The sequence below is a fragment of the Mytilus edulis genome, chromosome 3, assembly GCF_963676685.1.
Source record: "Mytilus edulis chromosome 3, xbMytEdul2.2, whole genome shotgun sequence".
NCBI lineage: Eukaryota > Metazoa > Mollusca > Bivalvia > Mytilida > Mytilidae > Mytilus > Mytilus edulis.
Window position 1 is genome coordinate 61,196,660 of NC_092346.1, and position 13,178 is coordinate 61,209,837.

Sequence of the window (13,178 nt, forward strand, 5' to 3'; positions counted from 1 at the left end):
ACAAATACAATGGTTTTAGTACTGTGCAATACTGGATATCTCATTTGAATTCCAGTGAACTCAGCACATGCAGCACTGTACATCAAACCATCACACTTTAGAGAAAACAAAGCATCTAAATGGGAGTCTGATTCTACTACATTAGTATATACTGCTTTTTAACTAACAGTTGCTCATTGCATACTTATGTTTTTAACCATTTTTAACATGTCAACATAACGGCAGGATGAGATTCTCAAGATTTATTTTTCTTCCTTTTTCTTTGATTGAATCTCAATTCTAATTGATTGAATAATAAAAGTAGTTAGTGTGCAATTATAAGAGGGAAAATATGTTAAAATAATGTCTAAAATATAATATCACTTGAAAATTAATGACTTTTAAACATTTTTCAAAAATAAAGTTAATCATACAAATATATATTCATGTAGAACATATATTGTATATTGTACATGTTGTATATGTAAAGTTATTAAACCATGGCTTATCATTTAACAATGCAAATAAAACAACTCTAGAAACAAATTTTAATAACATTTGCCTATCTAATCACAAAGGAAGAAAGATTAAAAAATTTCAGATATGTAATAGACATTCATGCTAATACAAACTCAGTATGCATGGATACTAGAGATGAAGAGCTATGCTTCACAGTGGCAGGTAACACCGCAAGATATAATTCAGAATGTAAACAACTTTAAAATGATCAAGATCTGCTCTGATATAATTTATTGGTAAAGTTGGTTTTACCAGATGCTGGACAATAATTGAAAGCAAGAAATATGTATAGGTAAGTCAATGTTGTGAGTTAAACTGGTTCAAATAGAAATGAAAGTGATATGGATTGAATGTCCATTAGTTGTTTTTTTCTAAAATCCAAAGGAGACGTTGGTTATTTTACTGAAAATTGAGGGCAACATAAACTTTTCCCTGATGCTTCCTTTCAGCGTAGTCAGAAATCCTAGGTCACTTTGCACGGTTAGATGACCCCTGATTTATGCAGATATATAAATTACTAACTATCAGAATACATTTTGTACATGCTGCTAGTTCTAATTATTTTCACAGCTGAACACACATCAATAAAAAGTAAGCTTAAAATAATAACAGCACTGGAAAAAGGGATTTCATAACAATGGATACTTATGATATATAAATATAAAATCTCAAATAAATATAATATTATTCAGTCACATGATTAAAAGAAATACTAAAGCCATAAACATAAGCAACTGTAACTATCTTTTACACTCTGTTGAAGGATTTATAATTGTATCTAATATGTACTCTTCTCTTCTTTAAAAATCTATACATTAATATCATCAAAACAAATATTGTACATGAAATAATAAGATATACACCACTTGGTGAATGTGTACTACTTGGAAGATACTCTCCTTCAGCTTTTGATTCGTTGATCAATTTGACTTTTATTTTATCACTTGCACTATCTTTGTTGTCTTTGTCAACATTGACATCTTTTTCATCATACTCATCATTTGTATAGTCGTCATGTTTATTTTTATCTTCATAGTAAGTATAGTCTGTATCGTCTGGTTTTGGCACAACTTTTTTGTCAACCTTGTCTGCTAGGTTTTTCACCTTTAGATTTTTTTCTTTTTTATTCTCATCGTAATCACCTTCATATCCATTTTCCTCATTTTGATGATCATCAAACTGTACATTTTTATTACCTCCCTTTTCATCATCTTCCTCATTTTCATCTTCATCTTCATCATTTTCATCAGCATAATAATCATCATCTTTATTATTGTCATTGATTTGAGCTGCTAACACATTGTTGTTCATTGCTAGTTTATTTACTAAGTTGCCATCCTGTGCTCCTTTGTAATCAAACTTATCAATGCCACTATCGTTAATATTAAGTAAATGTCTTTGTTGCAGCATTTCTTTGGTATTTTCTGCCAATGTTTTAGGTCCAGGTAAAAGTAGGTAACGTAGATATATCATTAAAGCTCCTGCTGCTACTGCAGTTTTATGAGCCAAACATCCATCTAAAATAGAAAAGGTTTACTTATATGTGCTATTGCATGAAGCATGTTGAACATTTGCAAGTCATAAAGAAAGAGAATGATTTATATGACATCACTATTCATTCATCATTACTGTTTGCCACAGAAAAAAACCTTTTCACAGATGATTTTTTATATATTGAAACTCAATACATTCTTATCATGCTTATCTCAAGGCAAGTCAGCGCTACAAATTAAAGTGTATGATAATTTTTTTCTCTTAAAACTGATTTTTTTTTTTAAAGTTTTCTGCTGTGAAGTTCAACAAAATATACATAGAGATTACTTGTGTTGAAGAAAGGTTCTTGTTTCTCACTGTTTTCAGATAATACATATATATATATCAAATATCTACTAATCAACTCTTGCAGATTTTGAATGCAATATACAAATTAACCATAGACTTGTAAAATTACAGGAACATTTACAACACTTTGTATTCAGTATCAAAAACAGTTGTGCCATGAGTGCAAGATAAACCCATTGTAACGATTTGAACTTAAATTGTTCCAGGAAAAAGATGGAATAGTGTAGAAAGCATTCAATCAGAAGTCAGTTAATTGACCATAAAGAAGATATTGCAGTAGAATATATTAAGGTGTAAAAAAAAGTGTAAAAAAATTGACTGGTAGAGCTTTTACACTCGGAAAAAGAACAATTAACAATTCATAAATCAGTTCTTAAAATTACATACTCTCCATTTCTTTTTCTGCTAGAAGCCTCCTCTGTCCATGTAATACTGATTTCTGTTCAATACCAGGTCTCCCTAGTTTTTGTTGAGAAAATGACTTTACAACATTTTCACTACCTTTAGTCACCAAATCTGGTCCATTCTGCATCACAACATTGTTTGTCATTTGAACATTTCCAAGATTTTTATTGGTATTAAATTCTCCTGCTAAGTTAAGCACAGGTGGTTGCACATTAATAGTATTTTTACCAAACTTTGTCATATTCTGAGAAAGTTTTCCTTGAAATTTTAATAGTTTATGAACAGGGCTATCCTCATAATCATAACTCGTTGACCCCAAATATTTTTTTAAACCTGCTGGGTTCTGTTCAACCTTCTTCATGAGACCATAACAACCCACATCTTTTTGCCACGATAAAATCTGATCCAAAAAGTCATCTGATAAAAACTGGTAAAATCCAAGGCTTGGACAAACAAATTCTGAAAGATACATAGGCTAAGTAAATTTAAATTGAAGACTAAGAGAAACAAAGAGAATGTCATTTCCTCTATTCAAAATAGTCACAAAATAAATAACTGAAATTCACATCTTAATACCGGTACTACAAATTTAATCAATAAAAAAACCTAAAAGTAGAAGCCATTATCCAATGAAATTATAGGCCAAGGTTTATGTTATATAAAAAGACATCAACACAATTTATAATAATTAATTACTATGATATCTAGCATTATTTAAATTAAGTCTAAAACCACTATTTTTACCTGAACATGCTTTCAAAATGTTGTCTTGTTAAGATTTTAAGGTATTTAGAAATTGTCCTGCCAGTAAATTCAACAGTGTTCCGTCACTGTTAATGCATTGTTAAATAATAGCTGTTGAAAACTCTATATAGAACATATCTTTACTGTTCATTGGAGAAATGGCTGAACAGGCTTAAGATATGCAGTAGGTGTGTTTGAATATTTGGTTGTAAAAGACTGAACAATTATTATATATATCTTTATGTAGAGGATTCAGAAAATACAACAATTCTATTTCAAAATCTATGAACTAGTGATAATTCTTTCATAGCTTTAAAAATAAACAAGACTCATTTTTTGTACTCTAATTATGCCGTTAGTTTTCTTGTTTGAATTGTTTTACATTGTCATTTCGGGGCCTTTTATAGCTGACTATGCGGTATTAGCTTTGCTCATTGTTGAAGGCCGTACGGTGACCTATAGTTGTTAATTTCTGTGTCATTTGGTCTCTTGTGGAGAGTTGCCTCATAAGCAATCATACTACATTTTCTTTTTTTATATAAATTTTATAAAATCTTGTCATTATTCCTCATTTTCATGATTTTACAGTTTAATATTATTAAAAAAACAAAAATTCAAACTATCTGGAAAATTATTGTTGATCTCCAACTTACGCTGTTCCATAAATAAATCCTGAAACCTTGGAATGATTTGGCCTTTGAGAGTGCCATGAACAATATGCATCATTTCTAGGTAGTTGTTAGTACAGAATTCTAACTGTATATTATGTGTCTGTCCTCTACCATTTGTTACAAGTAAATTAGATAATTCCTCATAACAACCAGCCTGTAAAATTAAAACAAATAGTTTTTCCTTAGTTTTGTTGAAAGGAAAGCATTAAGTCAAAATAGGTGATACATGTACTGCTTTTGCTAATGAAGTATTGTAAGAAAAGTTTTGATAGGTTTTATGCTTACTTTTTATATTTCTTTAATCTGCATTTTATATTTGCATGTATATGTAGGACATCAACTCCCTGCATTAAAAGAACTAATTAGATTGGTTGGTGTGTACTATAACTTTCAACACTATTGTGCTATCATGTGGTGTTCAGTTTTTATTAGTGCCTGGAGAGAACCACCAACCTTTAGATAGGAAAACTTACAATCCTAGTCAACTAAGATTGGAGTCAAGTGAAACTGCTACATGCTCATAACCTCAGTTTGGACAGTCTAGTGATAGAAGTTTGATTACTTAAACCATGCCGCTACCAAGGCCCCAAATTAACTAAAGAAACTGTTATCAAAATAATGCTGATCAATGATGTACGATATTGAAGTGATCTATTAAACTTATTTACAACTTGTCTAGATCATGTAGATTTGGTGCATTTTAGTTTGACAACAGGTACCTGTATAAACATCTATCTATTGATGACTGTTTCATTTTGATCTTGTGATGCTTTTTAAAAAAAATTACAATTGGTTAATGACATACCCTCGATTCCATTGTTCAGTTCTGTTTGTTTCAATCTACATTGAATATGTATTAAATAAAATTGAGAAAGGAAATGGGGAATGTGCCAAAGAGACAACAACCCGACTATAGAGCAGACAACAGCAGAAGGTCACCAATAGGTCTTCAATGCAACGAGAAATTCTCGCACCCGGAGGCGTCCTTTCCCTAGTATAAATTTTACAAAGGGGCATTAACATTTCTAGGTTACCAGATTTATATATAATACCTGTTCAGACAGCATGGTCCATAACATTTGATGAGTTATACCATATCCTGTCAAACCTTTCCTTGTCATCAGTTCTATACAGAAGGGACTGACACCACATTTCTTCTTTGATGGCTGGTACCCCATTATCTCCATCATACATTTATCGGATTCTTTCTCATTTAAAGAAGCTGTTAGTAATAATACAAATAAAGTGAATGGAATCCTAACTTAAAGACAATGATCAGGAATTTTGCAATAATTCATAATACTGTTTTTTACAATGTAAAAGTTAAAACAAACATGTTTATTGGAAAATAATGCTCAAATCAACAGATTTTTTTTATATATTATACATGTATGTTCTTTGTTGATTAGTATTAGTCTTTATGTCATATAATAATTACATAGATATAAGAAGATGTGGATGAGTGCCAATGAGACAACTCTCCATCCAAGTCACAATTTGTAAAAGTAAACCATAATAGGTCAAAGTAGTCTTCAACTCAGAGCCTTCGAATGCATATAAGTACTGTGAGTATTGCTATGAATCTACTTCATTAATATGAAATTAAATCAGTGCAATGGCGTCAAGAAGTTTTATAAATGCATAACTCTGGATGGATACTTACATACAGAACTTTTTTTATATACTTGTTGATCCCACAGTAACTGGAATTGCAAATGTTTGTAGTCCTTATGCAAAGACCAAGGATTACCAAGAAGAAACTTCATAGATTGAAAATATTCTTCATCATCCTTTCTAACGAAATCTAGAGCATCTTCACATGTTTTTGTTGACACAGTCTTCATAGATTTTAATTTCTCTATCATATTAGGTTTTAGTTGTTTTATTGTTCCATTTTCAACCTTCACAATTACTGCTGCTAAATGACCTGAAACATAAAATTCATTCAATAGATATTTTAGATAATTGTGTTGTTTAATAAAATCTTGATATAAAATGTATATTTTGCAGTGCTTATCACAGCAGATGTGTGTGTTGTTTCTTTCGGATGCATATAAACTTACACATCAATGATCATGCTGTCCTACATGTAGTATGTACTTTAATAAATAAATGAATCCCCCAAAAAAATATTGCGAGTTTTCTAGTGATGACTTCATTAATTTTGCACAAATCTTTTGTCACAGCTATAGGGTTCACCAGAAACATCTTCCTCTGATTTGGTGGAGAGAAAAATCGTCACTGGTTCTATCAGTCATTGTCAAGCTCATTTTTTTTAATGGACATACAAAAGTAATATGGCATTCATGGCATTTAAGTACATAAAAAAAATCACGCCCGTTTTTTATACATTTGATGCAAAATAATTTTGTTGGATTTTTTTTATTGTAGCAAAAAATTGGGCAAGATTGACAGTTTTTTTCAATATATTATGATAGCCTTACCAGACGCAATTACGACTGGACGCAATTACGAACGATTTTTAATGTTTGCCCCCTGATATTATATTTATGCATGATAATTAATAAATGTTTCTATTAATTAAAAACCCACAACATTACTTGTGTTTTAATGAAAAAAAAGTTCATGCACAGTTGGTTAAAATAAAGTGACGAGCGCTAGCAAAATCACTGATCATAGGTTCACTTACTAAAAGGAGAATTCAGTGCTTCTTAGACGAAAGAACTTGCATAAAAACAAAAAAAAACCAAAATATTTCCTATTCAAAGAAGATTTTTGTCACTAATTTCGTCTGCAACTATTGCTGAAGAATTTGAAGTAAAATATCATCTTACACTTCTTATTTTCTTAGGAAATGTGTTTAAGATAAGATAAATGTATGTTTAACAAATTTAGATTGTTGTCATTGATTTCTTCTGCCTGTTATATAAATATAGTGCCGTTTGTAATTGCGTCCATATTGGGCTTGCTAGACCCATAAAACCAGGTTATGAAAATCTTAATAAAGTATCCCAAAGTAAATAGAAAATTATGTGTGTTATGATTCAAAATGAAAAGCCTTCATACATCTTTAATTCTATGGTACAAACAATTCAAGAAAAGTATTCTACAAAGAAAAAAAATAATTAAAGTTCAAAATCGTTCGTAATTGTGTCCAGTGAGGCTAATGCCAGAATGTTTTAAGGCAAAAATTAAGTCTTGATTAATAAAAAAAGTGCAAGTAAAGGGGTTGTACGCCCTCTATGCCCAATCTGGATCTGCCACTGGATAGGGGCTTGGTCCCTCCACCCTTAAAGTCAATAAAGAGCTTCATATATGATAAAAGCAGACTTTTTACAAGTACATGTACAAAATGTATCACTTTAAACATTGGCTTGTTAGGGCAGTAGGGGGCTCCCTTTTTTACAAATTATGGACCTGCACCTGAAACTATCCTTTTTTAGGTTCCTAGAGGCTCATATGGAGACAAGAAGGAGTTAAGTTTTCAAGAAATCGGGGGTACATGTACAATGTGCAGCATAATATTAACTTTTTGGGCCTTTTTTGTAAATTATCTTTGGGGATTACTCGTTTATTTATATTTATCTTCTTGTGTTGCATAAAAATTAAAACACTTCATTATTATGCATGCGATTTAAATTAAAAGTGTTAAACTGTCCTATCTGAATTAATATGAATAAAATATACAGATAAATGTATGATCATGTCGAAACAGCTGCTGACTGACCCTCTATAACTCTCAAGCCAAACAATCCATCCACGTTCAGGTCTTGATAATTGTTCTTATAGTACTCTATCATATTATCCACAGCACCAATAACTGTATCGATATATAAAGGAGATAAAAATGCACATTTAGACAACAGAAGAAAATTTAGCAGAAAAATCCAAACGACCACCGCCATCTTTAGCTCGGCGGTATGTCTGAAAACCGCTACAGCCGCCAACCAGCAATAGATTTATATTTTTAGATCATGAAATCAGCAAGGTCTCGAATAAAAGTTTGTAACGGAATTGTTTTAAACACATGTTTTTCAGTCTGTCCATTCGTACGTCGTCCAGCTGTCACGCTCCAGGTTAAATAAGTTTCCCCATTTTCATTCTCAATTTTATTTGACAAGGTAGTTTTTGAAGAATTTGAAGTGGATTATGTTCCCTTGGCCTTGTGTTGATTCTATAGAAAATACACAGCCTTTCCCCTTGTACTATCATATTTGGCAATAAGTGGCTTGATAGATAGAGGATTATTGCATGCAGTGCCAGCAATGATTTGGTTAAAACAAATTTTCTAAATGGACCAATTCGGCTAGTAAACCGGCCTTCTAGGGTGCGCTCGACTTCACTGACTCAGCACGGGTTTTTTTTATTATTATTATTTAGAGGTTATTTAGGAATTTTTGTAAACAATAAATGCTAGCACATCATAAAAAATCCGTGATTTATCTATGTTTAAAGTTTTATAACAAAAATCTATTTTTTAAACTCTGTGGATTTTTTTTTCAATAAAAATCAAGCTCGGTTTTGTTGCCATTTTCAATGAAACAATAAATAATAATGCTTTGCACGAAGTCCCCCCTTGGTATATGTACATAATGTTTGATATTACCTAACACAATAAGGGCCAAATCATGGTCACACAGGTGTCCATACGTAAGCATTTCTGAAAAGATGACTTCATCTTTACCATGAAAATCGGTATCCGATGGTGTAATAGCTTCCATTCATGCAAGTCGCGATCTGTTCAGCGGAATTAAAAGTCATTCCGTTGTCTCTTTAGTATTGTGGTGTCGGATTTTTGGTTGATATCAATAAGAAGATGTGGTATGGCTGCCAATAAGATAACTCTTCATCCAAGTCGCAATGTATAAAAAGTTAACAATTATATGTGATGCGAAGTACGTATGGACTTCAACACGGAGCATCTGCTCACACTGAACATCATGCTATAGAGGGTCTATAGAGGTCTGGCCAGGGATACAATATTCTTTATATTCCAATTCATAGAGGATATCTTTGATGATACATATCACTTAATTCATGTCAACTCTCATCCATCGGTTCTTTCCGTAAGGAAAGTATAATTTGTTGGGGAAAAAACGTAACATAATACTCTTAACGTTTACATATCATATTAGTATCCGTTTACTTACACGATCCATACAGTAAGTAAGTTAAAATTTGTCCATTAATATGAGATGATAATGATCTAATTACTCTCTATACGAGAACACACTTTCCTTATTACATGACCTACAAAATTTAAGTGGTATTTTTCATGATGATCGAAAAGGAAGAGGTGACATACACCGTATTTGTGTCGATTGCAGAGAGTTAAATGATATTATTGTAAAAGAATATAACCCTCTTACTTTAGTGTGTTTCACGTCACTGTTATAATGCATGTTCATTTTTTATTTGACTTTTTCGAATAGTTAGTCGACTATTGCCGGCTTTTTTTATATCTACTGCAACCGGAATTTCTCGCCAAGTTACAAGGCTGTGCCTATAGCTTATATATGGGTATCACTTTAGTTTTTTAGTAGAATTATAAAATCCATGTTAACCTGAATTGATCACAAAATCTGATTGAAGAATGTGGCAAATGTCTTGCGCGCACACTATAATTTGTGTAAATATTTTTATTTGTAGAAGACTTGATTTTTTACGAGAAAAGATATAATATATATATTGACCGTTAGTTATTTTCTTTACAGGGAAGATGTACCATAATTTAAATGTTCTCTCTATTCTTAATGTCGTATTACTATATAAACAGTCAACTTAAAAGTCTTTTGTTACCTATCACACATACTGTTTAAACATTTTTATATACCTACATGTACAGCCTTTTGAATTGGCTGCCGTTAATCTTCATTCTTTAAATGGTTAAACGTACAGTTGTGTAACATAGAGTGAAAAATCAATGGTAATCTGAAATGCACAGAATTTAAATATTGACAAAGTAATGGTTTCTAGTGAAAATGTATGACAGAACTAACCTTTTACTTTATATTTGCGGATTTATAGCACTTTGTTCTGGTAAGAACTTTCAAAAGTAAATTAGTGTGATATACTAACCGAAGTTTGAATGAGTGAAGACAAATATCCACAAAATTAGTTTCTTTTTTGGCTTTGCTCTATGTACATCTCTTTTGTACATGAATCTAAAATTTTTGTGTTTAAATGAAAGGATATATATATTTTTTAAAGAATCTTTATCTTGTTTCTATGTCGATATTTCAAGATTTGCGAGTGTCCATATTGTATCTGTGTGTTTAAAGCACATATTCATATATCGAATAGATATGTATCAGTCTTAGTATGTGTGTTTTATTATTGGATTTCATTGTGAAAATGTTATATCTACCCGATTATTGACTGTGGTAAATGTTAGTGATGCCAGAGTTGACATTTTATTTTGAAGAAGACTATGATAATTCATGTTGTGATTTTTATTCCACCTATCTGAGTCACTGACCCTTGAGAATATAAACAATTTGAACACGAGAATAAAGCCAATAATCCAAGATTAAAACATTTAAATAACATATACCCGTTTGATTTAAGAACATCCTTCACAATTTTATTTTCATTATTTTGACTATCTTTTCCAGGAGTATCAGCAGCAGATATAGATGGCGATGGGTATGATACAGCCGACAACACGATACCTGTTGTTGTTATTAGTATACTGTCTGTTTTGATTTTGATATCATTGGTGCTGTTATGTGCAGGGGATTCCAATGTACAACATAATGATGCAGGTAAATCACTCGGGCATTGTCAGATTTCATGTTTTCAAGCCCAGGATTTTGGGATCAGGGCCCGTCCGACCACCCCTCAAATGAGCCTTAGTCATTTGTACGAGATTCAAATCCTACCATTAATTGGCATGTTAATATAGGGCTCTCAAAAGGAAAAGCACTGATGGATTGTCCCATGCAGAAGCATATTTTATAAGAATAAAAATGGTCTATAAGCAGTTTCATTTATTTCATGTTTGAAGCGGTGCATTTTTAATTTAATTTGACTTTTACCAAAAAATGCATCGTAGCAAAGGGGAAGAATAATTGTGGTATAAGACCAGAAACACGAAAATAATTGAATATAACAGAAAGGAAACAAATAACGAACTTTGGAAAAAAGGGAGAGGGCTTTTGATACCTTATATGAAATTCTCCAGTCATAATATCTTTTACAAAAATTTTACAAGCTGTATATGCCCCCGATTTCTCGGGTGTGTTCTAGTTGTCAATTATTTAACAATCGTAAAGCCATTATAGTTACCGAAATTTGGACAATGCCAAACATTTAGATATCGTTTAGTACAGCTAAAAAGAAGTTAAAAACACTGACTGTGCAATTGGTGTAAAACACAAATGACGAAAACATTAAACCAAATCCAAACGACATGACAAATATCATTTTTTTAAAAAGCTAAAGTAACTCGTGCCATACAACTAAACAAGGGACAAAAGTTTTTCAGTCCATTTGACATTCGGTACTGAATGGTCAATGATAATGTATGTATTTTTGAAATATGTTAACTTAAAATCACCGATCCTGTAATATGAAATTTATATTTATCTATGTGACCTTTATCTTGTACAAATGCATTTCATATTAAATACGCATCATTTACGTTTTTATTGCAGGAAATACTCAACGAAAATCAATAACATCTCCTGAAAAAAAGAAAAACAATGCATTTCAAGAAATAGAACTTTCAAAACCGCGTAAAATTAACAACGCACAAATAAATAGTGCACACAATGATATACCCAAACAATCGAGTAATCTTCATCCAAAAGGAAATGATTGGCCACCACTGAACGACAGAAAGGGGTCCTTAGAACATCGGTCAAACGATACAACAGATATAACACATGCAAAACAGGAGGCGTCAATATTGGTGGTGGAGGATAGTACAAATAAAGCATCTACAAGTTATCATAATGAAAATGTAAACAGCGAACTACGATTTTCTGGCGGAAGGTTTCAGGATGCACAACCAAACATCCAAGCAAGAACACGTTCAACCAGTGAGACACCAGATAGTCATATAGGAAGTATGAACTCAAACAACAGTAGTTCGCAAAGGGAAAGAATTAACCCCATTAACAGACAAAACCGTGAGGACACTGCTGATGATATTGGTTATCATAGTGATTTTTCTAGAAGTATTAAACCCGACACAGAATCAAATCCTTTGAGTACATTTAGGTCATCTCAGCCACAATCAAATCCGAGGTCTGTAACAACAGGCTATGGCGTAGACGATGATGATGTCATCGAGACGTATCAAGATGACGGAGAGAGTATAGATTGGGACTGATTATAGTTAAAACTACGTCTTTCTTTTAAGTTATTTGATGTAGCGCAGCAGGTCTGGGTTTCTGTCTCTTCTGTTTTAATAAAACACGTTTTTTTTTTATATTTTAACAAATATTTTTTGTGGTTTATTTCTAAATGCAGAAGTAAATTTACTACTTAACATATACTCTTCAGTAATGAGCAAAACTTAAATGTTTCTTTCGAATTCGACTGTTTCATCACATGTATTTATGCAGAACTTTAGCTTACACAGAACATCATGCTGGTCAGAATATAAACATATGCGAATGTGACAACGTTCAGAAGAAAGTACAAAATGTAAGATAACAAAAAATATCGAACTCAAAGGAAAATTCAAAACGAAAAGACCTTTATTCTAACCGAAAGATATTAAAGGCGATATATTAAACATTTTTGAAATATTAGAGATTTATCAAGCACAGCAAAAATTGTCTCTGACAAAAGGCTGATTTAAACTTTTGAGAAACCGACTCCAGAATTTCAACAGCTACTGCATTCAATATTATAAGAATCAAATCTTTCACTGTGTTGAATTTTGGGGTCGCTTGATTATAAGACAGAGAAAACACCATATTCAAAAGAAAACAGACACATACGAAGGTTGAGACAAACAATATATCATGGCTTACAAAGCTATATATAAAACTCGGGCAGTGGCTAGTTTGCCAGCGCCGGCAATACAGGATATGTGCTATTTTGTGG

At 31.8% G+C, this 13,178-nt stretch overlaps 2 protein-coding genes across 2 annotated transcripts; one reads left to right on the top strand and one right to left on the bottom strand.

Annotated features, from left to right (window-relative positions):
- Nucleotides 1–283: 283 nt before the first annotated feature.
- LOC139517014 (uncharacterized) lies at nt 284–8,117 on the bottom strand. The gene is made up of 6 exons (XM_071307551.1): nt 7,849–8,117; nt 5,824–6,087; nt 5,213–5,382; nt 4,143–4,314; nt 2,728–3,204; nt 284–2,015 (listed from the first exon to the last, which is right to left on the bottom strand). Exons 1-6 carry the CDS (start codon nt 8,024–8,026, stop codon nt 1,246–1,248), a joined length of 2,031 nt encoding a protein of 676 aa, XP_071163652.1. The 5' UTR covers nt 8,027–8,117; the 3' UTR covers nt 284–1,245.
- Nucleotides 8,118–9,925: 1,808 nt separating this feature from the next.
- LOC139516979 (uncharacterized) lies at nt 9,926–12,553 on the top strand. The gene is made up of 3 exons (XM_071307471.1): nt 9,926–10,160; nt 10,736–10,885; nt 11,777–12,553. Exons 1-3 carry the CDS (start codon nt 10,103–10,105, stop codon nt 12,454–12,456), a joined length of 888 nt encoding a protein of 295 aa, XP_071163572.1. The 5' UTR covers nt 9,926–10,102; the 3' UTR covers nt 12,457–12,553.
- The last annotated feature ends 625 nt before the right edge of the window (nt 12,554–13,178 follow it).

Bases quoted from the DNA above. Each gene is read 5' to 3' on its own strand.
- LOC139517014 (XM_071307551.1), bottom strand. From the start codon at position 8,026: ATGGCGGTGGTCGTTTGGATTTTTCTGCTAAATTTTCTTCTGTTGTCT. The intron at 4,315-5,212 runs GTATTATATATA...TTAATTTTACAG, and splicing joins GGACCATGCTGTCTGAACAG to GCTGGTTGTTATGAGGAATT. The intron at 3,205-4,142 runs GTAAGTTGGAGA...TGTATCTTTCAG, and splicing joins GGATTTATTTATGGAACAGC to AATTTGTTTGTCCAAGCCTT.
- LOC139516979 (XM_071307471.1), top strand. From the start codon at position 10,103: ATGTATGACAGAACTAACCTTTTACTTTATATTTGCGGATTTATAGCA. The intron at 10,161-10,735 runs GTAAGAACTTTC...TATCTTTTCCAG, and splicing joins ATTTATAGCACTTTGTTCTG to GAGTATCAGCAGCAGATATA. The intron at 10,886-11,776 runs GTAAATCACTCG...TTTTTATTGCAG, and splicing joins TGTACAACATAATGATGCAG to GAAATACTCAACGAAAATCA.